Here is a 21,116-nt window from a genome sequence, read left to right on the forward strand (position 1 = left end):
TCCGACCTGACGGGATTTTATAACACTGTGCGCCCCTAAATTGTCCAGCATGATGTGCTATAAGAATTATACGTAGTAAGTAGTGTGAATAATAAAACAGTATGATATATTGTTTTTCCTGGCTTCTTATCTTTCTCGCGTACAAGGTTAGAATGAAACCTATTTTCTAACACCCATCTAATAAACCTTTTTTATTTATGAGATATTACCCCTGAGCTCTTAATAATAAATATGATATCTAATATTCGGCCTGATCATGAGACTATATTAAAGTCTACTCACATTCTAGTGTTTAAACGTAACGTGAATTTAATGATTAAAAAGTCTGTTTAACATTGAACTTAAATCTTAAGTATCGAACTTGACGTCCTCTTGATCTTGTACATCCTTATTTAAAACCTAATAATCACAAATATAAGTGGAGCAGACAAAAAAGGGTAAACATAGTCTGGAAGTGGGAATGACTAAATATATTTTGTACATTTTCTTCACGTATAAATTGCCATAAGATTATTATTTAATTTCTAACATAGTCGTAGTTGCCAATTACAGTACTGACTAATAGCTTTCTTTTCGCTTAGGTATAATAAACTTACCACTTTAATCTTGTAATCCTTGAAGTAAATCCTCATTGTATGTCACCACAAAGGCAATCTCATGAAATTTATGTAACACATAAGATTCAAGAGCTTGCCGTACTTGTTAACACTTTGTACGCCACTTTTCCGAAATTCAATAAATACGTTATTCCTGTTCAAAGAGAGAAATTGTCAAACAAGAAATATAGACAGAAATATCATCAAGCCCGTCAAGACATTAAAATCAGCTAAAACTGTATTATGTATAAACCTAACAGATACACGTCAGTTTAGACAAGATTGCCTTTCATCAGCGGTCGAAATAACGCACAATAACGCACACACTCAACATAGCGCCGCACTAGAGAAACCCTGTGTCGCGGGTGTCGTGGACACACACATAGACAATCACAAATTACACCCAAACTCACGAGAGAAATAAATGTAGGCCATACCAATATTTCTCCCGGCCCGGGAATCGAACCCGGGGACCTCCGCGTGGCAGTCCGGTATGGTAACCGTTCGGCCACTGTGGCAGTTAATAACCAAGATATTTATTTCCTTTGATAATTATCATGATAATTATCTGATAATACATTATATATATAAAGCTACAAGTTTAGAACGCAAATTCCCGATATAGTGGAAAAAAGTATTTATACTGTTGTACGCGGATAGGCTCCAAGGCAAAGAATCAAATATGAGAAGACCTGAATGTGGAAAATGTAAACGAGTGATCAACGGCCTGCAAAAACTATAATACATCGGGGGGGGAGATTTTTGTGCATTTAACTCATTAAAAGGGTTTATCTCAATAAACCCTTGTCAATTTCCGCGGGAAATAAAAAATGTTCGAAAATCAAATAAACAAGATGGCCGCCATACAAATTTCAAAGCCTCCTATCACGGAAACTATTAGAGATAGGTAGGAGGTGCTCGAAGGAATGTCATAGAGGGTACTGGTCAACTGCCTGGGTTAAAAAGAAATGAAGATGGCAATTTCAAAATGGCGGCCGAAGAAAAACTTGTTTCGATCCGGCTGAAAATTGGCATGCGAGGGTCTTTAGGAGTCCTTAATCATAATTTGGGGTCAAATATTTATTTTTGCCATTTTTTATATGGCTGCCATATAAGTGTCGTTTGCGTTAAAAATAGCTGCCGAAAGAGATTTGCTCTGATACGACCGAAAATTGGCATGTGAAAGCCACTAGAAATGTCGGATAGTAATTTGTGCTCAAAATTTGTTTTTCGCCATTTTCAAATATAGCCGTCATAGAAGCGTTCGTTGGCGGCATAAAATAAATTGCTCAGATCCCTTTGAAATTTGGCATATGGGGGTCTCTAGGAGTGCTTGATAATAATTTATGATCAAAATTGTTTTTTTCGCCATTTTTCAATATGGCTGCCATATAAGTGTTTTTTGGCGGCAGATGAAAATTTGCTCTAATTCGATTGAAAATCGGCATGTGGGTGTTTAATAATAATTTGCGGTCAAAATTTATGTTTCGCCATTTTTCAATATGACTGCCATACAAACTTTTTGGCGGCACATGGAAATTTGCTCTATTTCAGCTTAAAACGAAAAATGTGGGGACCTCTGGGAGTGTTTAATAATAATTTGCAGTCAAAATTTACTTTTTGCCATTTATCAATATGGCCGCCATCAAAGAGCTATGTAGGCCGAGGTGTAGCGGAGGACGAAGCCCGAAGTGTCCGCACGCCACCTTACGTAGGTAGTACACGGGGACTAGATGTCACAATTGTTCAAAATGTAAGGCATGCTTTCCGATGTAGTGGAAATAATATATTTATACAACTTATAGCGTTGTTGTACCTCGACCGTCTCTCTGTTAGATTCTTTTTTATTGGAAGATATGCCAAAAAGAGAAAGAAGTATTTAGGGAAAAAATGCCAGACAATCACTTCAAATTTCTGGTCTCAAACTAGAGAATTTCCTGTACTGTGAGTACCAGAGCAACGATAATTCTGAAGGCAATACCCAGAACACCCTGACCAGGACCAACTTAAAAATGTTTTTTTCATAAATTGGCTCAGATAAGAAACTGGAACCTCCTCATCAAGCGCCCATTGCACTAATCACTGTGCCACCGAAGAGCCTAAGCACATCCCGTAATCTGAAAGCGATCACGCGCCGCAGGCCAAGCCCGACCCCACGTAGGTGGGATATAGGGCTCGTATATCCTATAATTATCCATATTGATTCATAGTTCTGTCCCTTTAATTTTCGACTAAACATGAATTACAGTGACAAAACTAAATAAACACAAAGATAAATGTTTGGGAAAACAATTTGGTTTCTGACTTTATTTTAACCGACTCCAAAAAAAATTTACGAGCTTCTTAATTCGACTGTATGTTTTTTTTTTGTATGGATGTTACGCGATATCTCCGGCGGGCATTTGTGAACCGATTTTGATGATTCTTTTTTTGTTGGAAAGTGGGTACCTCATTAGTGGTGCCATTTAAATTTGAAGAAAATATTCCATCTTTAAGGGTGGCAACACTATAGGATGAATGTCTTTTGAGGTCGGTTTTTCTGTGCTGAGATTATTGATATTCACATTTGACACGTTTTGTACACATCCAAACAATTTTAGTCATATTAAGATAACTATCGTCATAATTGTTACGGTAATTGATCAATAATAATTATCACTTCGAACCCTGCCTTTTATGCCTACAAACAATAGTCTTTTAAAAAGCAAACGTTTGTTTTAATCGATCCCTAACAAGACCATAACAAAACATTGCCTGTAAAAGGCGCTGCTGAACCCTTCTTGTTCCTGTGTGATCTTTCGTCACTTTCTACGGCATCCACTGTCTGAAACTATAAACAAAAGACAACCAAAACTAAGAAAAAAGAAACAGACAATCGTTTATTGTATCAATAGAATTCACCACATTACCAACCAACCTCTCATAACCAAATATTAAGCACAAAACTTTTGAGGACTCTCGACACGTAAGCTTAATTCCATTTTTTTTATAACACCAAGTGATGGGACAAACAAGTCCTGTGGCTGGTGGTAAGCGACACGCCTGTTCATAACAGTTGCAGTGCTACAGCTCTGAGGAGCACTGCCACAGCGTGCGTCACGCTGAGACATAAGATGACAAGTTTCATGTGCTGTAATTTCACCGGCGCGGCGCCCTTTAAAACCGTAACACATTCATGCTCACATTACTGCTTGGCGGCAGAAATAGGTAAGGTGGCAGTAATTCCCTGGACGAACTCTTTCACAAGAAGCTCCACTGCTATTATTCTGAATTCAATCACACCAACTTAAGACTAAACAGAGTAAATATTCAAATCTATCAAAGTCTTGCAACATTGTCTATACCTAGATTAAAACCGCCAAGCCTTCGGCGGCTAGCTATATCTGGAACGTAAGAATATTCAAATCGCTCGCACAGTTTCGAGCGCTTCTTGATAAAGTTTTGCTGTATATTAAGTTACTATACTAGAATGTTCCACAATCAAAACAATCTTTGACACTTTTATCGTTTTTGGTATTTTCATAGAATCTTAAGCAACTTTTTGAATTATAGAATAGAGAATCCCATTATAACATTTAAATTAAAATGAAAATATAAATATTACTAAGTTTATTTTACGGAAAGATTTTTTTTTTACTCCCGTAAAAGTATAGTTTATCCCCGATATCTGAAAGTAAGAGGACTTGTAGGAAGTAGATTATTCGGAGATCATTCTCAACTTGACTGTAAATAAAATCAAAAAGAAAGTGGGCAGGAATTATTACAAAAGTATCAAAACGAGTGACTTATTTAGCGAACGCTTTAATATTGAGCTCCAAAGCAACCTGAGAATCCTACGCCAAATGCAAATGTATAATATATAATTTTGCTTCTAATTACACGGGTTGTTTTGACATAGCTATGCACTTGTTCTTAGTTTAGAGTGCATTGTTAACGCTCAGTATATCTTATTATTATATTGATGTAATATAAATAATATTTGTGTACATCCATGTCATCTCAATGCACAGCTAGTGCATATTTGAAATAGGTAAGCCGATGCAGAAAGTACAAAGCCAAAGCTGATACAGGAATAATTTACAAATTTCTACCCTGACATAACTTTGATATACTCCGCATATCAACAAACAACAAAACAATTCACAGAGCACCTCCAAGCAGATGCTTAATTTTAAAAAGTATCAATTTGAAATCAGTAACACCGGTCCGGGACGCGACTGCCAATCGTTTGGTTTTCTCGTTTGCACCTGTCAGAAAAGCCAAAACGGAACAGAATGTAAATAGGAGTGAAAAGAACAGGTGCTTATTATGTAGTCTTTTGTATGGTATTAGACAACCGCTAAGGATCGGGATACATTGCCGGAGAAAATGTTTAGGCATTTTCGGTTTTTTTCAAAACGAGTGAACTCGAAAATGCTGTGGTATTTGTTAGCTAGATCTTGATCTAGGCTTGCCTAGATTCCCCCCCGAAGGGGTTCCCGCTTTGTCGTGGCGGGGGGCTCTAGTAGCCGTGGTCGATTTCATACCACGGTGAAGCTACGAGGAACCCACGGGGCCGGCCGGGCCGAGGCTGACCCGAGGACGAGGGCGTTCCGCACGGGACTCGTCTGGTCAGCGGGACCGCGCGGATGCGCGTTGGGAGGAGGGTCGCGGGGGGAGAGACGTGTCGGTATGTCGTTGCCGCTCGTCCTGTCCTCCGCGACTCTGGCGGGGCTGCACCGTTTAGGGAGATGCAGTGGTGGTGGGGCCGCGGGGGAAGAGACGTGTCGGTGTGTCGTTGCCGCTCGTCCTATCCTCCGCGGCCGAACGTGGGCGGTTGGCCCGTGGTGGGCGCTCCAAGGGACTCTCTTCGGAGAGTCCGAGCGGAAGCGCGTTAGGTATTGCGGCGGAGCCTGTCATCAGATCCGCCGCGGGGGCTGGGCGAGCAGCCACTGAACTTCACAGTTGAGTGGATGCTGTCCTGGCCTCCCATGGCCTCTGAGTAACGGACTCGGGGGAGTTCGTTGCCCAGCATAGAGGGGCCCGGGATGGAAGGCTCGTCTGGTGTTCGGCGAGCGTCACATTCGGAGTGGGGGGACCGATGTGTCTCCCTTCTCGGGGAGGGGCTGCGCAGGGCGCGGCCAGCCGCTGGTGGGGGCGCAGACGAGTGCTACAGCGTACCCGTACCCTCACCTATAGCGGAGAGGAGGAACACTCCGGGGATTTAGTGCGGTCGGGCTGCTCCCCTTCAGGGTTCAGCCCAGTCCCACATAACCCTGGCTCTGCCCCCGCGGGGCCGGGGTATCTGTAAGTAGATTCCCCCGGATTAGCAAAAAAAAAAGGCTTGCCTAGATTAAGCAATTTTATTAATAAGACGTTGAGAATTGTGTTTTATGTTCCATTCACAGTTATTACTTCTATTAGTCAGCAATATTAAGACAAAGCGCTACCAAAACGTATACCATTTTTGGGAAATCGATATTTTTTTCATGCTACGGTCACACTAAAGATTAATGTCATTAATTATCGCATTAATCAAGACTAAGCATAAGTGTAGCTACGACTTATCGCGACAATTTTACTGTAGAATCCATTATGGCACTAGTCATTAGACGATAGCTCGGGTGGCGGTCTTTTTTGGCACATCAAAGATTTATCGCGTTATTTAATACGTGTTGTAGGTGGCTACTACACACGGGCGTTAATTGTGTGCAATATGAGCGCAACAGGATTGCACGTGTTTCCTGTGCATTTTTATTGTCCACCATCTTTTTTTAACAGTACTTTTTGTTGAGGTCAAATGCAAAAAATGACACTCATGAAATAACATAACGCAGGAGCTTCAACCTCCATATTGGTGTCTTTTCAACGTATAATTTGACAGCCTCCGTGGTCGAGTGGCTTGCACACCGGTTTTCATAGTGTCGTCATTTCAGAGGTCCCGGGTTCGATCCCCGGCCGGGTCAGTGTGGAAAACTAACTTTTCTATAATGTCTCGGGTCTGGGTGTTTATGGTACCATCGTTGTTTCCGATTTCCATAACACAAGCGCTTTAGCTACTTACTTTGGGATCATAACAACGTATGTGATGTTGTTTAATATTTATTTATTTATTTAATTTATTGGCATTAGACGCTAAGTCCTGGTGTCGCCATTCTGAAGGCAGACATTATCCTTAGTGTGACCGCACCTTTACAAACAGGTCCTTATTTTATAATAAGTACAGTCTAAATTAATGTGACATTTTTCTCAATACTTTTAACTATGTCATATCTTGTAAGCAGATGCGAAGAACTCGAATTTCAGATTTCTCTAAAGATGAAGTGTGTTGTCATAACACGGCATTGTAGGATTACGGAAATTTTGGTGAGGTCGATTGTTCATGTTATCAAAACTAACGAAGAACCGATTATAATAATTCCTATTCCTAGCCCATATTTCGACTAAACTTACATCGAAAGGAATATAAATAATAGATAAAAAATGAGTAACGAATTACCGAAATCGATATACTGATGTTTTTTATTTACCGTATTGTTTTTTGTGTATCTTTTCTCCCTTTCGTCAAAAACCAGTATACGTGTCACTGTGTATAATGTCATCGAAACCAAAATTGCAACGATACGTTATCCACTATTTTTAGCTCCTCAATGTCACTTACTAATTTGATGTGATTGGTGAAGCGCCACAAGTTAATACGCCGAAATATTTTGTAAAACTCTTTACTCTAAGTAACTACAACTACCGCCAAGCAGTAATGTGAGCATTACTACTCAGGGTGACGAGCGCAGTGGCAGTATGTTCGGTTTAATTGTAATTAACCAATAATTAAATGACCCAAAAGAATGCATTCTTTTAAATAATTGCTGTATACAGGGTGTAAATTTGAGACGACGCAGCAAGGCCGGCTACTTTTATCGTTGTAGTTAAATGAAAACGGTTCTAGAAGACTATCCACGAATTTTGAAGATATATTGATTGGCATTCACAGATTTTGAAAAAATGGTACAGTCAGCAAGATAAAAGGCAATTTATACAAAACTTTTTTATGCCATTCGATCCGGTCTCTGATAAGGATCAATAGTCTCTATGGGACCAACTAATGGTAAGAGTACTCGAAATGTCAGAAATCGCAAAAAACTTTTTACCATACATTTTGTAGGGACATATCTAGTCATCAGTTATTCTAGGTCGTCAAGGAAATTAACAAATTGTATACGTATTATGTATTTCAAAATAAAAACAATAACGAAAAGCAAAATAACATAAAAAATATATGATAGTAAGTGCTCGAATTGATTGCCGCCTTGGCGGATGCATCGATTCGCTCTATTCCGCAAAGAGCAAGTAGCGGCTGAAATTTTGAAACTCCAATTCATTTGTTTTTATATTATTTATTATTATTTATACATTTGAGACATTTTCATTAAAAATCTTAAAAATGACAATTCTCTAGTAACAAAACAAAACAAAGCTGTTTGAAATTTAAAAAAGAATGTCATGATCATAATTTGGTTTTACTTAATTCTTATTTATAGACTAATTTGTTAGTTTCCTTAACTACCTATAATAACTGATTACTAAATATGTCTCTAGAAAATGCATGGTACTAAAGTTTTTTGCGATTTCTGACATTTCGAGTACTCTTAACCTCAGTTGGTCTCATAGAGACCATTGATCCTTACCAGAGACTGGATCGAATAGCATAAAAAAAGTTTTATACAAATTGCCTTTCATCTTGCTGACTGTACCATTTTTGAAAATCTGTGAATGCCAATCAAAATATCTTCAAAATTCATGGATAGTCTTCTAGAACCGTTTTCCTGTAACTACAACGATTATGGTAGCTTGCCTTGCTGCCCCGTCTCAAATTTACACCCTGTATATTTACACTCTTCGAAATCTTTTGAAATTATCCAATCGGCGTTGATCCATATGGATGAAAATGGAGGGATAATAGTGACACATGTCAATAATAGGGCAGAATAATGAAGAAGCATAGAGGAAACCACAAACACATTCACAAAAACATACAGTCGATTCATGAGCCTCATTTTAAGACATTAGAAAATGACTAACTTTAGAAACTGCCAGAGGCCATGCCAAAGATATCTGAAATAACAAACCTCCATCGCAGCTTCAGTGTAATCGAGTGAAAAGATAACAATTAAACATAACAATGGGACCAAATCAATGAGTTTCCCAGTGAATGAGTCATGCTCTCCGCGATGAAGACAATTGATTGGTTTTCACTCGACCTTCACCGAGTTACTATGATTGTTATTTATCTTGAGTCATCTTTATTAGCTATTGTATAGGGTTTGATTTATATTGTATTGTTTAAATACGTGAAACGCAATACTTTATATTTATTTTGGCAATAAATCTGACCATTACACTTTATGCAAGTCAAAACAGGCTAATCCGTTTTAAAGACTAGTAGATGTCCTAGCCCTTGTATATTAGCACTGTAGGCGCTGGTTGAATAATCGCCGAGTTCGATTCCCGGTAGTGACAATTGCGGATACGAACTTTTCTGAATTGGTTCTGGTCTGAGAGCTCTAGATAGAAAGAGTTTGCAGTGGTAACATGTTAGTGACCTGGTAAGGTTGCAGTTATTTGCAATGTAAAAAAGGTAAACATTTTTGGAAATAAGAAATTTTAAATTATCACTTTCAAACATCAAGCGTATGCAAACAAAGGATGTAAGTTCCATGTTCCAAAATACCTTAATAATCGATTTTCCTTTGATACGAAATGCGCGCTTCAACGAACATGGTGATTATCAAAAGCCATCTTCTAAGAAATTCTTGCTATCATCATGTGAAATGAGTAATTTCTTTCATCAAAAGAGAAGTTCTTGTAATATTCTCTCATAAAAAGTGAAAAATTATTTTCAACCAATAAAAATATATACACTTGAAGAGACGATGGAAGACGTAGTTGCAAACTTGAAATATCAGACAGAATACATCTTACCCGACCACGAAATAAATAGCTCTTGAAACTACAGCAGCTTGTTAATTTTATGTCTCAGGGTGACGGGCGCAGTGGCAGTGCACCTCTGATCTTTGCGATTTAAAGCCCTGAGTGGCACTGCAACTGTTCTGGGCAGGCTTGTCGCTTACGCCCAGACGCACTACTTGTTCGTCCTGTACCTTTATATCATGAAAAAGTAGCAAATCGATATCATGGATAATGTTGGCTTCGTACGTCTTACTTAGTAATTACAAAATGTCAGCTTACAGCAGTAGATGAGAAGGGCGATATTGACAGAAATATTAAGAAAAAGTACAAATAGTATTTTACAGCCGACGACGGAGGAGGCGACTAAAACATGCTGGCATGAAACTTGCGAAGGGTTCATGATACTATGCCATGCAAGGACATTTTGAAAACAACGCTAAGTAAATTTTCGACACAAGTTAACTTAGATAACGAATTGTTATCCACTACGAAGGTTAAAACGCGGAAATACTAAGTTCAATGCTGAGGAAACAGTAAAAAAGAACGATACAGGAAACAATTATATTGGGCTGTTGTCGTGACAATTGAAAGTGGAATAAATGAAAATTGTTGAAAGTTTTATACGCGATACAGTGTATAAACTGTATGAAAATTTGTTATAAATATTTTTGTCACAAAGGTACTAACAAGATCTAGAGAAAAGGCGAGTACAAAATAAACTTGACAGAATTTTGCCGAATTTTAAAAACCTAACGTTAAAACAAAATTCGATATGTTTATGTTTTCGAAGAAAGCGCATCAAACATAACACAAATCGCGTATCACATGCAACATCAAAATCAAACGATACAACTATTTTAAAAACAAAGAAAATCTAAAAAAATGCGAAATTAATACACAAACAATACAATGAATTTTATACACTATGAAACAAACAAATATTAAGTTTCAGAAGCAGGCACATCATAAGACAAAACATAATCAAACATCATAACACAAGTACACAATAAAGAAAACGTTAGTAAATCACCAGATAAACAAAAACCACAATGGTATCGCGGTTGCGCGAGCAAGCACGTCGGATTCGCAACTGACGGGTTGCGTGCGCGCAGCCTTCTTTCACTTCACGTTGTAAGACGGTAGTGTGGCGGTGTTATAGACCCCAAGTATTAAGATCAAGTGTCTTCTGCATTCACTAACGAATTTAGTCATGTTGTTGTCTTATACGGTATGCAATGACGATAGTAATTTAATAATATTTACTTCTATTTGGTATTGCGACTTAAATTACGTAATTACGATTATAAGAAAACAAATCTTAAGACAATCGAGTTTAGGTTGCGTTTTTGATACCATTTGTATTCGTTACGATTTGATTGTGTATCACGTAGTATAAAAAACTTCAAATTACTTTTTAGTTTTTATAAAGTTGTTAAAAAAAGTCTTAAAAACGTAAAAGTGAAAGTTTCCAATATACGGCATAAAACAATACAAAGCGATTATGAAGAAAGATTTCGCTTCATTTAGGCTTTACAATTTGTGACAATAGGAATCTAAATTTATCAAATCAGATATGAAAAAGGAATACATGGGTTACCATGCTGGACTGTCACGCAGAGGTCCTGGGTTTGATTCGTGGGCCGGGAGAAATATTTGTATGACCTAAATTTATTTCTTCCGTGAGTATATATATATGTATACATGTGTGTGTATGTATGTATGTATATATATTATGCATAGCACCCGCGACACAGTTTTCCTAATGCGTGGCTGAGAATTGTAAGGTGAATACAAGTAGGTATAGAATTCCGTGTCCTAATTTAAATACTAAAAAAGGGAAAAGTAAATGCAACAAGCTTGCAAATAAAATGCCAACGGAAATCAAAATCATTTAAATGCATTAAAGAATTTGCATCAAAACGAATGATTCGACATGACTATGCTCTTATTTAGCCAGACACTGAAAGGCAAATAATACGTATTGATGCACAAATGCAGTACAATACCAGGTCGTATATATTACACATCGTGCTATAGAAAAAGACTATCGGCCTTAATCGGCTACCTTCGGATTTATAGAGCTTCGTTTCCTTTCCATGACTGACAAATTAGCACCAAAATCACACACGGGTATGCGTAACAGAGGCAACGCCCTGCAAAGTTGACATCAACCGATCATTATCTTCTAATATGTATATATGAACTGGTGCCGTACGATACGGCGGTATTGGTGGTTAATTTTTGCACTAAATTAACACAACTGAAAAGCGACCATAAGGTTCAATGAATGCGATTTAGTAACTTTACAGCATAGAGTCCGAAGTCGGAAGCGAAATATGTAAATAGCTTTTATAGCTTAACATTTCAAGTTACGCACGTTACCGTGTGGTAAGGAACGATATGTATTATAGTAGGATTTTTTGATGACATTTGAAAGGTTGCCAGTATTAATAAAATTTTAAATAGTCACGTAGTTGTTGTCGAGAAATTTATCGATACATTGTGAAAGAATGCAAAATTTTGCAAAAAATAGCTGAATTGTGAATATGTTGTAATGGAAACTAATTGCGTTATTACCTTTTTTATTATTACTTTGACAATTAGACTTAATAGTCTATATATCGAAATTAATTTTTATTCACGAACATTTTAATAAGGACAAGCGGATTTGATTATCTACAATGAATTAAAATGAAAAAATTTAAAATATGTGTCTCCTATCGAGTTCTTAGGTTTTCGCGATTGTTACACACAGGAAATGAAACATCTTTCCGGATTTAAATCGTGTATATCCAGACCAGGTCCTATGGTCACGGTTGACTCAGCCAACCGTGACCGTGGAACCTGTAAAGTGATGTTGGTTTTTTGAAAAAACAAATAATAGTTTAATTTCCTATATGTCTCCTCTTTGTACTTTTAATAGGCATAGTTTTAAAAGTAGTGTATCCATGTATGTATGTATTTACAAAAACTGACAATTCAAATGAACTTGCGTCCAGCAGTTTCCGCTGCCGGGCCAATGATGATTTAAATGAAACAAGTTCGGCTATTTATTGCATACGCGTAACCAACATTAAGTCGATAGAATATTTTACGACTGCATGCGGCAACACTTTCGCGCAATGAACTATAATTTTACTCCGTCTTCAAAAAATACAGACTACACAACAGTTATTCAGAATACAGTATAAAAGGCACACGAAGAATTGTACGCTGTAGTATAGTGACTAATATCATTTAACGGCGAAACATCATAACGCATCTGGATTTTTTATTCACGATTCAGGTCTTATCATTATAAATTGAATATACATCATTAATTCGTAAATAGGAAAGCTATGTATAAATAAATAATATGTATCGTGACCCAATGTTACTGAGTAATCCAGAAACGCATACGTTTATTGACAAAATAATGTGTTTACTATCATAATTAGCAAATTGAATTTTCAGTAGTAGTGAACCTACTAAACAAATTTAGATTATTTTCGCACCATGTACATATAAATTCATATTAAAACAATTTAATGCCGTCACGTTTGGATTCCACTTTCCACGTAAACAAATGTTTCCTTGTTTCTTCTCTTTTTTCCTTTGTGTATTTTTTCCCCTAATCATTTAGTCTTCGTTGGCATATTTAATCTAACTAAACTAATTCAAAATTGTGAATGTATGCGACGCGTGAAACCAAATCATCAAAATCAGTTGATTCACCAAAACTAAATGTACTAATCCTTTAATCTGTAAAAGCAAACTCCATATAACGAGCAATCACTTTACGATTAATTACTCTCTCTCCGTCTTATTCGTTGAACACGAACTGTTAACTAATCGTCAATGAATCTATACGTCAAATTTTATATCAGTTAAAGACGAGACGGACCAATCAAGATATCAAACGAATACCTGAACGCACGCGAGGTTTTTTACCAATCTCGTGATTAAAATGTTTGCAGCGACAGTTATCAAACCGAAGTTAAGCATTTCTCCATCGATCCTCAATCGCAACTACGGGTTAGCTTACAACGCACACGCTATTTCTTTGAATCCGCTCAAATGCGTGCAACCATCTTTGAAATGCTTTCCTTCTGAATGTATTAAAGCGAAGTCATTCAGCTAAGTTAGGTTTGTATTGAGGTCGATCAGCTTAATCTCCCAACAAATCTTAAACACATGCTATAAATTCTCAGCTTACCTATTCATGGTCTGAAAAATAACTGTTTACGTTAATAAATACAATTAAATAACCGATACAAGGAGAGGCTCGTAGAAGCCATTCATTTCCAAGGAAATCGAATCTTTCAGATATGAGGTCGCGATCGCGAAGATCATAACCAAATACGAAGTGAACCGAGAAGGCCAGCGGCATGTCAGTGGCATTACAATATGTTCGATCGGCGCGCACTGTGGGCGATACCAAAATTGGGAATGTTCAACAGAACCAATACGACCCTTGAGCTTTGCGAACGACTCATGTGTGGTAGCTTAACACCTTACAGCATATAGGCCAATAAATCTGATACCAAACAGCATCTATAACTATTTTGCCTTCCTTATCACAAATAGCATAATCGACATTTTACCGAAATTGAGTTATTAACATATGTGAAATCAGCAAAACGAGATATAAGAACCTATAAGTGGTTTACTTATATCTTTTTTTTTTGCAAATGTAGTTAATTAATTTTTTATTTAATTTATATTTAATATAAATTATTAACACATTTTATATAAATTTACAGATAACGTTATCTAACTACAATTCAATTGATTAATAAACTAAATTATTTACATAATTATGTCAATACGCAACGTAGGCTTCGTCAGGAAGACACAAATATAATTCAGCAACAAGCTTCGTCACATAAAAATTAATAATGCATTTCGCCTGACTTGGCCATTTTTATCCAACTAGTACAATGAAAAAGGACCGCTCTGAATCTTAGCTGGTTAGCGCTGAATAGCCAACGAAATTTGTTGCACCAAGTAAGATCCAGAGCACGGATCACACCCTCTATCTCTAAGCCGACGACCCAACACCCTGATGAATATTTTTAGTTTTAGTTTCATTGTTACGCATATTCAGCGTAATTGACATTTTTCACAAAACTTAAGGTGCCATTATCTGGAAATGTACGAAAATGCAAATAAGGAGTAGTATTACCAAGTAGTATGTAAGGTTTAGTTTCGACAAACAAATCTTTCAAAGCGTACATCAACGATATAATATAATAATCCATTAATATATTGACTAATATGTCGTATTGATCGTTCTATACAAATAAATTTGGTATTTACAAATACAACAACTAAGTAATTTTCTGATTTAAATGACGGGACAGTTCTACCAATCTAAATCGTAGTTTCCTGTATCGAAATCATGCGTAACGTCCTTAAATTCATTCTTAGCGTTAAAAAGTAAAAAGTGATCAACATAAGAACTCTTCCTTGCCGATTTAAAGAAGCCCAAATTGGGTAGAGGTCATCTATAAATAAAGATGAAAAAGTTTACGTGAATTAAGCCAGCATAATCTTACTGAAGGTTTCGTTAACAAGGTTGAGCTTCGTTAAGCTAATGTTATGTTAACGCTTCAAAAAAAGATAATAAATAAGAATAGCAAAAGGAACAGTGTAAGAACTTTTATTATTGTAACTAAAACATTTGACTGGGTACATTAATCGAAAAGTAGTACGATAAGAAATCTTTTCAATAATAGTAAAGCAGAAAAAAGAAATACTTTCAATGCATTGGGATGTACAACGAATCTGGCAATAGAGCTCTTTGTGAAAGAGTTCGTCTAGGGAATTACTGCCGCCTTACCTATTTCTGCCGCGAAGCAGTAGTGTGGTTCCAGTTTTGAATGGTAAGCGTGCTGGTGAAATTACAGGCACATAGGATTTATCAACATATGTCTCAGAGTGACGGGCGCAATGGTAGTGCCACTCGGATTTTTGCGATTTAATGCCCTGAGCGACTCTGCAATTCCTATGGACAGGGGTGTCGCGTACCACCAGATGCACTACTCGTTCGTCCAGTCACTTGGTATAATTCAAAAAAGTTGATGGAGTAACTGTATAATCGTTTAAAGATTTTCCAGCTGTTGTAGTAAAATTTCTATATATTTAAAATAATGTTGGGATTTACTTTTTCTCAATTCTAAACTAAAGACACCGCGTTACTTAATGGTGCATTATATTCAATGCGTTTTTGAAAAAGTCAATTGGACAACAAATAGACAAAACAAATTTAAAATAGTGTCCTTAGTACGTTAAAGGCTCATGTGATCATACGTCAAAAAGACTTTTTATCACATTAAAGTCATAACCAAAATAATTACCACATGAAACAAATTATGTGAAGTTAGAAGTAATTTTGTTCGCAGAATATTTTAAAACTCTCTCTAGAAAAGTTGTAATTTTGGAGATGTGGCCTAATTACACCAACTGTGCGAAATGTAGTCCCAGACAATAAAAAGGGTCATTCAGTCAGTATTTTTACGAAATAATAATGATTTGTATTTTTAAATCAATAAATGCAATCTGAAACTAGACATATTCTTAATCTAAATAAAAGTAAATGCCAAACAAATCACGTGACGTCATACGTTACGTCACCGTATTCACCGTTCGCGTATTATTTTGCGTTTTTCTCTGTTTAATATTTTTTTTTTTGACTAGAAACTAGAATGAGGAGAGTGGTCAATCAATATGTGATATTCTCGCAACTGCGTGCCAACGGACTAGTTTGTTTACATAGCAATGACGTCACGCACTGTCAGATGACGTGTAGCGCCGCCTGGCCGGCAATTCTTTTTTAAAATTACATTTAACGATCGTTTTATGAACTTATAAAGTTATACCTAAATAATACTGACTACATGTAAACATGAATTTTGGCACAGCGGTCGCCCTGGGTATGCTCCGATGCAGGTTCCCGTCCAGTCTGATCCAATGAATTTTTCTTGTCTTCGATATTAGTATTAATAATTAGAACAAAATAATATTTCTGTTAGGTGTTATTATTCTTCGTCTGTACAGTCTTTTTTCAAGACGGAGTAAAATGACATATGCAAGATTGACAGTTTAAAAAAAATTAAACAGTCACGTAGTTGTTGACAGTTCTCTGGATAGTCTCTGAAAGAATGAAAAATTTGCCCTCTTGCTGGAGGGCACTAAAGCTGGGGAATTACTTGAAGCCCTAATTTTTTATATCTAAACACAGTATTAGTCAGAGTAACCTATTGATGTTTTTTGTAGTCTCTTATTTTTTGTTGTTCTTTTTTCCTTAAATTTATCTTCCCCTATTATATGTATAATAATATTGAATTATTAAATAATATTGAATAATAGTTTTTCAAATTTTATAATTATTTTAGGCCCTCGTTGCACTCAAGCCCGCCTAAGATCTTAGAGACAAGGAGGTGGCTGAACAGCGCTATCTGCTACAACAACGGATCCAGGCAGCACAAGCTGAGACACCTCCTTTTGCCCTCTGACATGTTTGTCGTACCGTTTATTGTATGTCCAAAAAGAGTCATTGCGGCAATAACGAATTTCTGTATTGCCAAAAATGTCTGAATTGTAAATGTTACGAACATTCTAATAATAACTAATTGCGTTGTCTTTTTTTTTTTACTTATTTTGACAGTTGGAATACCAGTATAAAAAATAATTTTTATTAATAATATATATATTTTGGTAAGAATAGGCAGATTTGTTTATGATATTGAATTAAAATCAAAAACTTGAAAAATGACTCCTCTTTGCATTTTTAAAAGTCATAGTTTTAAATTTAAGTATATGTATGGAGAAACTTGCAAAAATGGACAATTCAAATAATCCTTTGCCTAGCAATTGAATGAAAGCCGATGAAAAACAAGTTTGGCTATTTCTCGCATAAGCGTAAACAGTATTCAGTAGATAGTCGATAGAATATTTATCGACTGCAATCACTAGCTGCTTGCAAGCGGGCAACACTTTTGCACAATGAACTGTCATTTTAGTCCATTTTCAAAAAAGACAGACTTAGTGTGTTTTCATACTTCATGTGTGTTTGCATTCATACATTTCAGCTACTTTAATATTGTCACTGCAGCAACGGTGACCGATTACGACGATGGCATTGACTGAGCATGGATGTATAAACATGTATCTTTCGAAAAATGTTTTCCTATCACAACATCAGGATCACCTTCAGTAAACTGTTGAAATATACTGCGTTCACGAAACGACGTCACTCGTAAAAATAAACCTATCGATAGTCTCATCAAGGTTTGCATACAACCTCGGTCCATAAGTGAGGCTACATTGGATTCCCGATTTACATGCAGTTTCATTACAAAGCCATATTTGATGCACTCTTGACCTGGTTACAAGGTATGAAATTGCATGGATTATTATTTGGTGCTCTGTTAGGAGTTGTGTCGTATTTGGTCTTGCCTCTTGTATCGGGTTTTGTTGAGTAAGCATAAAACAAATTAAAGTAGCGTACATAAATGGCAAACTTCGAAAATAAGAAAAATTGTAAAAGTGTCAAAATCATATTTCAGGAAGTTCAAATTATGTTTGGTCGCGTAAAGCTTAAAGCAAAACTATCAAGCTATTTAACCGACAGTTGCAGAATTTATACGGTATTTAGTAATAACAACTCTACATATACGTATGTATATCGCACATAAAGACAATACCGTCACTAAACGAAAAAGTCATTTTTCGGAAAATGGACATGAAAATTTCTGACAATAAGTTTAAATTAAAAAAAATGAGATTTTCGTTTAGTGAGATATTTGCTCTATATTATATCACACATTAAAAATAAAAACTTTACTGTCACTAGTGAAACTGCAAACAAATTCAAACTTAATTTCAGACACTTCGATGATCATTTTCCAAAACTTGACTTTTTCGATCTCAACTTTTTTTAATTATATATAATCACACGGGGCGAACAAATCGTGCGCTTGATAGTAAGCGACACGCCCGTCTATAACAGTTGCAGTGTCACTCAGAGCTGTAATTCCCGTTACCCTGAGGCTAAAGCTGACAATTCCCAAGTGTATTACGATTTTTTATTGAATTTCACGATGTATACCCAAGGCGATGTTCTTATATTTTTTTGTAAAATAACTCCAGTAGTTATAATTACTAAATACAAATCTAAAACAGAAAAAAATCGTCGACCCGACAGGACTCGAATCTGCGACCACGGGATACCGTCCCCTCCCTCGTCCAACTGAGTTACAGGTCGAGTTAGCAGGTCGCCGAAATTCTTACATGTGTTGTTATAAACCTTTGTATTGCGGCTTTTCGGCTTTACGCCGTAGTCCAAGTCTCAAGTGCGTATAGTTTCAGCAACTCCCTTACCAGTAACGCAGTAATGCTCACATTAACATTATTGCTTGGCGGCAGAAATAAGTAAGGTAGCAGTACTTCCCCGGATGAACTCTTTCACAAGGAGCTCTACTGCAACGTGCTATATTAATGATCAACAAATCTAAAAATAACCTTCATAGCACTTATTTTTATATGGATTTAATGTCGACGATCACATAAATAAGCAATGACGTTTTCTCTACGAGATCATGAATAGTTAATGGCAAAGATTACCCTAAAGCGTTAAAACAGCTTTCCGATCCTGTGAACTCTGGATTAATAGATTATTCTGTTGAATATTCAGTTTATTGGGAACCGGCAAAAACTGACTATTCACTTCATGGAAAGTTGCAAGCAACTAACGCCTACTTTGCGATAATTAGGTAAAATTCTGTGATGTTGCAAATTCATTGCCTGCTGTAGGACGCAAGATCTACAATCTCCCATAACTGTATATGAAGAGTAATATCGAGTTCTTAGGTTTTGGCGATTGTTACACATTGGAAATGAAGCTACTTTTTCGAATGTTAATCGCGTTTATTTGCTTTTTTTTTTTTCAAACAAATCAACGTTTCAGAGTTTTTAGAGTGGTTTACACACGGCGAGTTTTAGTATCTTCATTTTCACTTGTGAATTATAAGCGATTGCATGGATCAATCGCGCGTTTGTATCGATGCAATCGCGCGTTTGGATCGCTGCTTAAAGTCGCGGGTGTGTGTAAAGGTAGACGATTAGCGGCTGCATCGCTACTGCATCGCTACTGCATCGCGTTTGCATCATGTTTGCATCGCTGCTAAAACGCCGTGTGTAACCGCTATTAGGGCGCATTCCCACTATGTCGTGACGACAAATAGTCGCGGAGTTTACAGTGTCGTGGCGTGATAATAGGAAGAGTTAGGACGACACGAAAAATAAAACGTCACGACAAAAACGTGACGACAGATAGTGGCAACTACTATTGTCGTCACGATTTATTTATCTTTGTCTGCACGTGTTCTGCTCTCCACTCTCCCCTCTCGTACCCTGCGCCCTCGGCTCGCTTTGCACTAGCGTTGGGTCGTAGCCAGAGATGCGCTAGTACAAATGATCAGAATGAATCTGATCGCGGACTTTCTTGTTCCACTGAAGCTATAGTTAATACCTTTGTCTGTGATTGATAATGATTACTTCTGTAGATATCCAATGTAGAAGGTCTATTAACACAATTATCATCAATCCATATACGTCACGCTGCTTGATAAGGGTCTCCTCCAGGGGTTTAGGGAATATTGCAAAACGCCAACCAAACGCGCGTTTAGAACTTCACAAGTCTTCTAAAATTTGAACATTCTACCAATTGAAAGCTTCATCAATATGTTTTCATTTACTATTAAAACGGTGAAAAACAAAAAATTAGATAAAATCAAATGTTAATATAAAATAATCTCAGTACAGAGAACTAAAAAAACCGACCTCAAAAGTACGTGGAAGTATTTATTTGCCAAGTTTTATTGAAATCGGTTACCGGAAAGCGCGCAAACTCGGATTCATCCCCTAGTTCGCCACTATACGGGACTTGGCACAGGAGATAATAAAAATCGGTTCTCACTACAAGTATATTGAGAGAAAAACGCCTTGAATAGAGAATAGCAAAATCAACCATTAAAACAATTATAACTTATAATAAAATTTAGGCGCTATTTATAATAGGGGTTAAAGTATGAAATTGCCGATTTGTACTGAAAATCTAAATTGTTTATTTTTTAAATTTTGAACAAATTTATTTAATCAAAATAGTTGCCATTATTATCTATACATTGCTGCCATCTAATGGGAAGGTTATTAATGCCTTTGCGATAGAACTCCGACGATCTAGACTGCACAAACTGTGTGAAAGCATTTGGTACTGCCTCCTGGGAAGAAAACTTCTTGTCACGTAGATAATTGTCTAAATCACGAAAAAAATGGTAGTCCGTTGGAGCAAGGTCTGGTGAATACGGAGGATGACGAATGGTTTCTAACTGCAGTTCCTGAAGGGTCAAAATGGTTTCTCGTGCTGTGTGAGGTCTCGCGTTGTCGTGGATCAATAATGGTGAAGATCGATTCATGAGTCGGGGCTGTTTTACTGCTAGTTTTGTCAACATGGTTCGGAGTTCGGCACAATAGACATCTGCCGTTATTGCTTGACCAGATCGGAGAAAACTATAGTGAATAACACCATGC

At 36.8% G+C, this 21,116-nt stretch overlaps 1 protein-coding gene across 4 annotated transcripts in view; it reads right to left on the minus strand.

The window, feature by feature from the left end:
* Positions 1-21,116, minus strand: part of LOC113228083 — a 322,064-nt gene that overhangs the window by 268,614 nt on the left and 32,334 nt on the right. The window contains exon 1 of one of the 4 annotated variants that reach the window (XM_026461230.1): positions 597-673. The exons of the other annotated variants lie outside the window; for them this stretch is intronic. Coding sequence (XP_026317015.1) covers positions 597-632 — 36 coding nt within the window. The 5' untranslated portion in view covers positions 633-673. Of the gene's footprint in view, positions 1-596; positions 674-21,116 lie in introns of those variants that run through there. 4 annotated transcript variants of the gene reach the window in all.

Source organism: Hyposmocoma kahamanoa, unplaced genomic scaffold (genome assembly GCF_003589595.1).
Source record: "Hyposmocoma kahamanoa isolate Upper Pololo Valley unplaced genomic scaffold, ASM358959v1 220, whole genome shotgun sequence".
NCBI lineage: Eukaryota > Metazoa > Arthropoda > Insecta > Lepidoptera > Cosmopterigidae > Hyposmocoma > Hyposmocoma kahamanoa.